The 9,886-nt window shown below is 47.2% G+C and overlaps 1 protein-coding gene across 1 annotated transcript; it reads left to right on the forward strand.

Annotated features, from left to right (window-relative positions):
• Nucleotides 1-2,501: 2,501 nt before the first annotated feature.
• On the forward strand, nucleotides 2,502-7,406 carry LOC127395005 (keratin, type II cytoskeletal 1-like). Its single transcript, XM_051641380.1, has 8 exons — nucleotides 2,502-2,550; nucleotides 2,721-2,899; nucleotides 4,265-4,479; nucleotides 5,198-5,258; nucleotides 6,051-6,130; nucleotides 6,479-6,659; nucleotides 6,751-6,876; nucleotides 7,182-7,406. The coding sequence occupies exons 1-8, from the start codon at nucleotides 2,502-2,504 to the stop codon at nucleotides 7,404-7,406; spliced, it is 1,116 nt and encodes a 371-aa protein (XP_051497340.1).
• Nucleotides 7,407-9,886: the final 2,480 nt, after the last annotated feature.

Here is a 9,886-nt window from a genome sequence, read left to right on the forward strand (position 1 = left end):
GAACACCAGCAGCCCCTGAGAAACTCTCCTGTGTTTGCTGGGGAATCGTTAGTCAAGGCAAGAAAAAGGGAAGTTTTAGCTCAGACTCCAAAGGGAAAATCATGGGTCATGTTCACAGTCTCACCTCTTCCTGACAGGAAGTCATACATTGTCCTCTTAACCTTCACCTGAGCAGAATATTGGCTCCCAGGTCACATGGGAGGTTCAGTTTCTCTGTTGTTCATAGTTTGTCCAGCACAAAATTTTGCAGGTGCAGTTCTGAATGTATCTGTCAGCTTGACTGAAATATGGGAGTGAAGAAGAACAACCTGCATGGGTTTCTCTTGAGGTCTACCAGCATCTAGACAATATCAAGCCAAATTAAAACAGAAAATGCTTTGGTGAACCTTACCCAGATGTGTTGAAACAGAGCTGTTTCCACATCTCCCCCTTGCTGATTTTTAAAATCGTGGTAGTTACACATTTTTTCTATTCCCTGTAACTGTTATTTCCAGCAGTACACAGGATTCTCAAACCAAGTCAGTTTTTTATATAGGTATATTAAAAAGGGGAGATTCAACGGGAAATTTGATTGACATTCTCAGTAAAATGTAGGTAACTAGTGAAGTTTAATTACAAAAAGGTAGCACAAATGGAAGGTCTGGGCTAGTAGCTGGTTGTTCCTGGTGTAAGGCTAGAAGAGACCAAATCAGGGAGGGAAAAGTAGTACTCCTCATCCAGCTGTCTGGAAAACACTATGTTTGCTTCAGGGAAAGTCCTTTCATCTGGTCGCTGAGCATCCAAATCTTGTGCACCTCAAGATATTTCAGCTGGCCTAATCACAACTGGTCTAATGACCTCTCCTGACAAACCTTTCATTGAGGGGTTTTATGAGGCACTTTCCAAATGGAGTCAGAGGAAGGAATGCAAAGCCCTGACCACAAAACCTCTGTGTAACTGAAGGGTTCACAGGGTGGCTTTATCCAGCACCTTTGGAAGGAAGCGCATCCCATTGCGGAGCCCAGCTCCTCCTAACATGTAGGGGACCAAGGGGAGGTTCTTGCCATGTGGAAATTGTTCCACCAGAGCTTTGGAGACAGTGGACCAGATCTCAGTTGTCTTCTTGAGATATCAGTCAGTTGGTGGCACTGTCAGCAGCAGGACTTGGCTCCCAAATGCCTTTTAACGAGTCCATGGACACTGAGTCTTGCACTGGAGTCGGCTTGGACTGGAAAGGTTCAGCCTTGCACAGATATGTGGGGGGAAAGAGGGATGGGTTGGGCAGATGCTCAGTGGGAGAATCTGGGTAGAAGAGCTTGGACCCCAGCTCTGAATTTGGTATCTCAGCTTTTCAGTGGCGGGGCCTTTAAAAGAAACACCCCACTAACAGCTTTAGCTCATGGTCTAACTATTCCTACATGGAAAACCAGGAGCAACCCTTGTGGAAGGGCCAGGAGTCCTAGTCCATAGAAGTGCTGGGTCATCTGTTCCCTAAGGTGACCTCATTTTCATCTTTAATAGTCAAAATATGGATTTAATTGATTAAAGTTTATCTCAGACCTAGCTCTTTTCCATTTAAAACTCTGCATCCATTTATTTAAAGCTAAAATTGCCACAGAGAGAGTAAAATTTTTCTCTTTTCCAGACACTGTTTCAGGTTTATGAATGGAAGGCAGATTTATATTTATTTAAAATGCCATTAGCAAGAAGACCAGATGGCAACACCTTCCCTGTCCATTCAGAATCAACACTTGCTCATGGGTGGATATGCTGGGAGTGAGAAATGAGAGATGGGGGAGCTCGGGGAGCTGAAGTCTTTTCCTCCTGTGGTGGGTGCTCTTGGTGACATGGTGAAGTGAGGTGAGCCACCCCCACCTTGGCATGGGGACAACACCAAGGCCCTCTGTCTGATGGAATGAAAAGCCAAGAGAGATGGGGAGATTTGAGAGGGAACAAACCCTGGTGGTGTGCAGGGATAACTGTGCGAGCTGTCATTACTGATGGAGGGCAGGCTGGGGAGATAAAGAATCTCATGTGAGAAAAACTCATGAGTCAAGCAGGATTTGGGGAATTTCACAATTCCACCATCAGTGTGTGGTGTTTACCCTGACCTCTCTTCAGGCAGCCATTAATTGCTGCCTGATGAACCAAACCCAATAACAACATTAACAGACCTGCTAATTACCATGGAATGGAGATTAACTCCTCCAGAATGTATAAAGGAGAAGTCCTGTCACCCCCACCACAGGAGCTGAGGATCCTTCACTCTTTTTTCTCCTCCTCTTTTACAGACACCTGCTCTCTTGTTGCTTGTTAACGCTCTGAAAACGACACTATGAGCCATCATTTCTTCAGATTTGGGGATGGGAATTTCAGTTCTTCCTCTGCTCACTGTGGCACTCTGGGTGGTGGGAGAAGTTTACTTACTTTGAGCTATTGTGAAGACCCCAGAGGAGGGAGATACAGTGGTTATGGGTACGGCTACGGCAGCAGGAGTCTCTACAACCTCAGTGGGCTTAGGAATGTTTCTCCTGGTGCAGGTTATGGAGGAGAAGGAAGAGGAGGTGGGAGGTACCTGGGATTTGGTGGTGGGAGATATCTTGATAGGGGCTTGGGTAGAACAGGATATTTTATGGGATCATTTCAAGGTGGTGAGGGAGGGCTTGGTAGCACGTATGGAAGAAGCTCAGGCAGGGAGGTGCTTGGAGGGGGCCTTGGTAGAAGTGCCTTTGCTGAACAAGGGGCTGGAGAGGGCTCAGGGCAGGCTGCTGTCAGCAGAGGCATCGAGGAGGTCCAAGTCAACACCAGCCTGCTGAGGCCAATACAAGTAGAAGTTGACCCCGAGTTCCAGAGGGTGCGGTCAGATGAGAAGGAGCAGATTAAGGATCTTAACAACAAATTTGCATCATTCATCGATAAGGTGAGTCCCCGTTCTCTTTTTCACTTGTTATCTGGGAAAGGGGGATGACAAGTGGTGCTGCTCTGCCTGGGTGAGGCATGGGGAGACCTTCACATTGCATCTGCTCCCCACAAAATCCCAGTGTTGGCTTCACAACCTTGTGCTGGGGTGAACCTTCTGAAGTTCTGCTGCAAATGCTGCTGCAGGAACCACCTGTGGTTGGTCCTGGTATAAGTCTCTCTGTGTCATCGTTTGTGGCAGGACAATAACAATCTACTAGGATGTCTCTGACACATTAACTCACTTCTCTTTTGAGGACAACTGTTTCTGCATGGCCAGTAATATTCTGTTGCCTGGGAATTGTCGATGCTAGCATGAAAAATGGGGGATGGACTCAGACATCCTTGATGTGTTCTTTGTTCTTTTTTTCTCAAGAAAATCAAAACACTGCATTTCTCCTAATTACAAACCAAATTATTTATTTGCTTGGAGGTTCTGGCCTCTTTCAGGTGGCCCCACATCTTTCTCCTTTACCTCTTCCGTGGTTTAGACTACAATACTCCCACCTCTGTCTGCAATCTTGCCTTCTCTTTCCTTTCTGCTCTCAGACACAGAGACAAAACAGCCAAAAAACCACTTCCATTCACACAGACCTGAGATGGGCCTCTGGTTGGGTGGTGACAAGTGTCTTCACAAAGGGTGGAAGCTTGTGTTCTTGGTTACACATAAAGACTTCAGGGCTTCTTTTGTTACCCTACAGAAAAGGTGTTAGTTACACTGTTAGTTACATCCTGAAAGTGTCTTTGCCTCTTCATTATTACTAGTAATTTTTTTTTTTTAAACCTTCTGGTTGCCAGCTCCCAGGTTATGTGTTCAATGTCTCAGCTCAGGGGATGCCATCCCTCTGGTTTCCAAATACCAGCTCTGCATGTTACAGGTCCTTCTGACCTTCTTCTCTAAGGCAAGGTACATCTAGGAAGAGAGTAGTCCTATGTGGTCTTCTGGGAGGGGACTAACCCTTCCCATGTACTTGGAGGTCTTCAGAAACAGATGAAGTCTCCCTCCACCCTAATAATCCCCCAAACATTGTGCATTTAGGAGATAAAAAGCCAGCAAAGATTTCAGTGTCACCTTCGAGAAGCAGCAGTAAAATCACACCCTTCCTAGGCAACAGATTGGCAAAAATGAGGTGTCCCCCACTTTGGTCTGAGCTGTCTCATGTCTTGGCACCATGTTACTGTCGCTGGTCCCACCTAATGAAACCTCTAGATGTTTCTTCATCAGAAATGTTAGTTGGGGTTTGTTTTGCTGAAGAGACTGATGCGATGTGGGTGTTTCACCCAGTGCTCACCAGAGCCTCAGATACTTTTCTGCTTCACATTTCAGGTTCAATGTCTCGAGCGGCAGAACCAGGCTCTGATGGCCAAATGGGAACTTCTGCAGGAAACTGCCCGACCAGAAGAGAGCAGGAACATCAACTCCTTCTTCCAGTCTTACATCAGCAGCCTGCAGAGGCAGCTCGAGATTCTCCAGAACCAGAAGGAGCAGCTGGATCCAGAAGCCTACAATATGCTTCAGCTTGTTGAAGATTATAAAAAGAGGTGAATAATCACAAATTTGGGAAAAAGCATACTGGGATTTTCCAAGGCAATGCTAATCAAGGCTGGGGTGGCAGAGTTCAGCTTCACACCTTCAGGAGTTCTGTAGCCATTATAGCTCTACTCCTTAGAACGTTTGTTATGGGACTTGACCACGACACTGGAAGAATAAAACAGGTTTGGTGGGGTAGAACCCCAAACAGTAAGAGGAAAGCCAAGGCTGTGTAGATCTATCTCACTCTTCTCTCTTTTTGTTCTCCTTCCTGCCCTTCCTCCCCCAAGCAATGAGTAACCCAGAGCTTCTTACTCCTGCTGGTAGTTGTGGAGTTGTGGTCAAATTGGCCAGTGGGGAGGGGAGGCACTGGGGTGAGATGTGGAGTCAAGTTGAGAAGAGTCATCACTTCTTCTGGCTTGGCTGCACTCAAAATATATGTCCAGAGCTTTAAAAAATGGGAAGTTTACTTCAGAGTCACAGGGATGTCAGAGCTGATCTGTGTTAAGGCTTGCTGGATAATTGTCCTGGCTCAAACCAGGACACTAATTTAGCAGAGAGTTTTGCAAAGGGTTTACAACTGCTTTTGCACTGCCAGAAATAGCAGTTAAAAAAAAAAAAAATTGATACATTTGCTGTTTGGATGATTCCCTTTGGTTTCTGACCCATCTGACTGAGAAAAAGTCAGACAGGCAATGAGCTACTGACCACTTTTCTCTGTTGCGACAGATTTGAGGATGAGATCAACAAGCGTGAGTCGAAAGAAGAGGAGTTTGTGGAGCTTAAAAAGGTGAAGTAATCCAAGACATGGGGCCAAACTGAAATCTCAGAAATAAAAAAATAACTGGGTGGTTGGGGAGGTTTTCATAAGCAGGGTCTTGGCTGAAGTTCATCTCCTCTAACTGAAGTAATTGAAAAACATTTTACTGCAAGACTGGAGAGAAATTATTTCCTCTAGGGACTGACTTGGTCCTTTGTAAGATGAGTATCTAAAAAACGTTGGTCTTTATTCATAGAATCATAGAATACCAGGTTGGAACGGACCTCAAGGATCATCTGGTCCAACCTTCCTAGGTAATAATGTAGTTTAAATGAGATGGCCCAGGACTCTGTCAAGCTGAGTCTTAAAACTGTACAATGTAGGGGAACTCACCACTTCCCTTGGAAGATTATTCCAGTGTCTGACTGTTCTCAGGGTGAACTCACTCACATCCACTCACAGCTTGGTGAGACACTGTAATTGGAGGTTAAACAATGTCTGCAGATGGCCAAGGAGAACAGAAAATGTAGACAACTTTGTACTAGAAGAGTTAATGAAATCTATGTTTATACATTTTGCATTTACTCCAGGAACACATTTACTGTCAGGGCTATTTTGCTTATTTCCAAGTCATTCTTTTCTTCTAGGAACTAAAAACTTCTCCTTTGTTATTGTTTTTCAAATTAAAGTTGAAATTCATGGGCCAGTGATTGACTCCAGGAATCGAGGCTTTAAATAAATGTACCAAGTCTCCCAAGAACTGTACATCAGTGGAGAGTTTGCCATCAAAGAAATACAAATATGCTCGTGGCTTTTTTACAGGAGCTGGACAATGCCTACATGGGGAAAATGGAGTTTGACATTCGGTTGGAAATCCTGAAGCAGGAACTTGAGTTCCTCAGATGCTTACAGGAAGCTGTGAGTATGTTTCTCAGATGAAAACTTACTCTCAGGTCATGAAGGACATGTATCTTTGGAGGTTCCCAAAAATTCCACGTGCACAGAACTTTGTAGAGTGGTGTGGAGAGTGATCATCCTTGGCCTTTGATCTTGTAAAGTCCTTTTTCATCTGTGAGTGCCAAGGGGGTCTGGTGTGGCACCAAGGCTGGAAGAGACACTTGAAAATTAAAACTGGTGGTGGAACAATAGGATCTGGTAGGGCAGTTCCAGTGGGTAGTTGGCCAGAGGGGGCCATTTCTTTCTCCATAACACAACCTGGATGGCTCATGTGGGCTATTAAAATCCCAAACCTTTTTATCCTTGCAGGAGCTGTCTCAGCTGCAAACAGTAGTTGGCAACACCAATGTTGTTCTGTCCATGGACAACACCAGAGAGCTAAACATGGATGGCATAATTGAAGAAGTCAGGCAGGAGTATGAGACAATTGCTCAGAGAAGCAAAGCTGAAATAGATGACATGTACCAGGGCAGGGTGAGTAGACATCAACAAGACAGAGAGGCAAGTGTGTTTGCTCAATGGACAAGAAACCAAAGGTGTATTTTCTCTTCCCTCTGCATGTCAGTACCAGGACCTTCAGAACATGTGGGTGAATCAACGGGTGCAACTGAGGAACAGTTACCAGGAAATCCAGGAACTTACCAGACAGATCCAAAGACTACAATCAGAAATTGAAATTGCAAAGAAAAGGGTAAAGCTGATACTTTTCAACTTCACTAAACTATTTAAGTCACTTTGACCCAGGAACTCAGTGCAGTATAACGTGGGCCAGCCTTTGGAGGCAAACCTAGAAATGATGCTTCCTCTTCAAAATGAGACATATTTAGAGTTGTCTATACTGGGATTTAATGTGGGTTAATTTACCCAGCCCAGTGTTGTGTCTTTGGAATTCTGTCATTGAGGCAGGTCTTTTAATTTCTGAGCACTGCCAAAAGGGTTTGAAAGTCTCAGTCCCACAGAAGGGCAATGGACTCATGCTGTCTGTGCCCCCTGCAGAATGCTGGCCTCCAAGAAACCGTCCAGGATGCTGAGCAGCGTGGGAGCCTGGCTGTTGAAGATGGCCAGCAAAAGCTTCAGCAGCTGGAAAATGCCCTGCAGCAGGCCAACAATGATCTGACCAGCCTGCTTCATGACTATCAGGAGCTCCTGAGTGCAAAACTGGCCCTGGATATTGAAATTGCCATGTACAGATCTCTCCTTGAAGAGGAGGAGACCAGGTAGGTGTCAAATATTCATCCTGGAGAGAAGCACCTGCACAATCAGTGAGTCCCATGAGGGGGGGTCTCATCAAAGCTGGTCAATGTCCTGACAGGGGGTGTCAGGAGGATGGGACCAGGCCCTTCTCAGCAATGTCCAGTGACAGGACAAGGGGCAATGGGCACAAACTGGAGGATAGGAGGCTTAAGCTAAACATAAGTAAAAACTTCTTGTCTGTGAGGGCGACAGAGGCTTGGGACAGGCTGCCCAGAGAGGTTGTGGAGCTTCCTTCTCTGGAGACATCCCAAACCAGTCTGGATGTGTTTCTGTGGAACCTACTGTAGGTGACCCTGCTCTAGCAGGGGGGTTGGACTAAGTGGTCTTCAGAAGTCCCTTCCAATCCTGATAACTCCATGACAACTCTATCTCCAGGATGAGGGGTGACCTCTTTCTGTCCCTGCCCCAGGCTGACTGTTACGTTGATGTTATATCTAAGTGTGGCTTTTCCTTCACAGGCTACAGGAAGGCTCACCAGCCACAATCTGTAAGTATCTCAAGGTTTTGCTGTAATTTAAGAGTGGTGTTGCTATTTTGTTGTCTGTGGTACCTGACACCTACCACCAGAACAACCTGTCTGAGCTCCTGTCCAAGTTTCCCAGGGAACTGAAGCAAAGGGAATTCACCTGTGCGTGTGTGTGTGTGATTGGGTGTCAATAACTCATTGTTGAACTTTTGGCTTTGGAACTTGCTGGCTAATTTCAACCAAATTTGTAGGAGTGGGAAGCACCTCATTTATTCAAAAGGTCTCTGTGGTTCCCATCAGAATTGAAGGAAAGAAAAAAAATTAGGCCAAAAATCTGTGGAAATAGGAGGTGAAATAAAGAGCAGAGAACCTGGACACTTCGCCTCCTTAAGGAAGGGTTTCATGTAAGGAGTAACATGTCCCTGGTGTTAAAGATAAGGTTATAAAGTCAGAAGCATAGGAGAACACGTGTCAAAAGGTCCATCTACGAGTGACAGTCCTGGTTACCTCTGTTCAATGACATAAATATGTGACAAGACTAGGTATAATAAAGACCAGGCATAACCAGTTGTATCACTTGTGCTTATAATATTTTGGGTGAAAAGAAAACGGTGGTCAACATTTCCATTTCTTGCAGGTGTCATTGACCACAAGGCGAGTGCTACTGGAGTCTTTGGAGTAGGATCTGGAGGACTGAAGACTGGATCCAGCTCTGGTGGAAGCAAGTCCATGTCAGGAGGAGGAGGAAGCTCAGGCAGTGGAGGCTCCATGTCTGGAGGTGGCCACTGCTCTGGAGGATGGGGATCCAGCTCTGGTGGTAGCAAATCTATGTCGGGTGGTGGAGGAGGAAGCTCAGGCAGTGGAGGCTCCATGTCTGGAGGTGGCCACAGCTCTGGTGGAAGCAAGTCCATGTCAAGAGGAGGAGGAAGCTCTGGCAGTGGAGGCTCCATGTCTGGAGGTGGCCACTGCTCTGGAGGATGGGGATCCAGCTCTGGTGGTAGCAAATCTATGTCGGGTGGTGGAGGAGGAAGCTCAGGCAGTGGAGGCTCCATGTCTGGAGGTGGCCACAGCTCTGGTGGAAGCAAGTCCATGTCAAGAGGAGGAGGAAGCTCAGGCAGTGGAGGCTCCATGTCTGGAGGTGGCCACTGCTCTGGAGGATGGGGATCCAGCTCTGGTGGTAGCAAATCTATGTCGGGTGGTGGAGGAGGAAGCTCAGGCAGTGGAGGCTCCATGTCTGGAGGTGGCCACTGCTCTGGAGGATGGGGGTCCAGCTCTGGTGGAAGCAAGTCCATGTCAGGAGGAGGAAGCTCAGGCAGTGGAGGCTCCATGTCTGGACATGGCCACAGCTCTGGTGGTAGCAAGTCCATGTCAGGAGGAGGAGGAAGCTCAGGGAGTGGAGGGATGATGTCTGGAGGTGGCCACTGCTCTGGTGGAAGCAAGTCCATGTCAGGAGGAGGAGGAAGCTCTGGCAGTGGAGGCTCCATGTCTGGAGGTGGCCACTGCTCTGGAGGATGGGGATCCAGCTCTGGTGGGAGCAAGTCCATGTCAGGAGGAGGAAGCTCTGGCAGTGGAGGCTCCATGTCTGGAGGTGGCCACAGCTCTGGTGGAAGCAAGTCCATGTCAGGAGGAGGAGGAAGCTCAGGGAGTGGAGGCTCCATGTCTGGAGGTGGCCACTGCTCTGGAGGATGGGGGTCCAGCTCTGGTGGTAGCAAGTCCATGTCAGGTGGTGGAGGAGGAAGCTCAGGCAGTGGAGGCTCCATGTCTGGAGGTGGCCACAGCTCTGGTGGAAGCAAGTCCATGTCTGGAGGAGGAGGAAGCTCAGGGAGTGGAGGGTCCATGTCTGGAGGTGGCCACTGCTCTGGAGGATGGGGATCCAGCTCTGGTGGTAGCAAGTCCATGTCAGGTGGTGGAGGAGGAAGCTCAGGCAGTGGAGGCTCCATGTCTGGAGGAGGAGGAAGCTCTGGTGGAAGCAAGTCCATGT

This window comes from Apus apus, chromosome 28 (genome assembly GCF_020740795.1).
Source record: "Apus apus isolate bApuApu2 chromosome 28, bApuApu2.pri.cur, whole genome shotgun sequence".
In the NCBI taxonomy this organism is placed as follows: Eukaryota; Metazoa; Chordata; class Aves; order Apodiformes; family Apodidae; genus Apus; species Apus apus.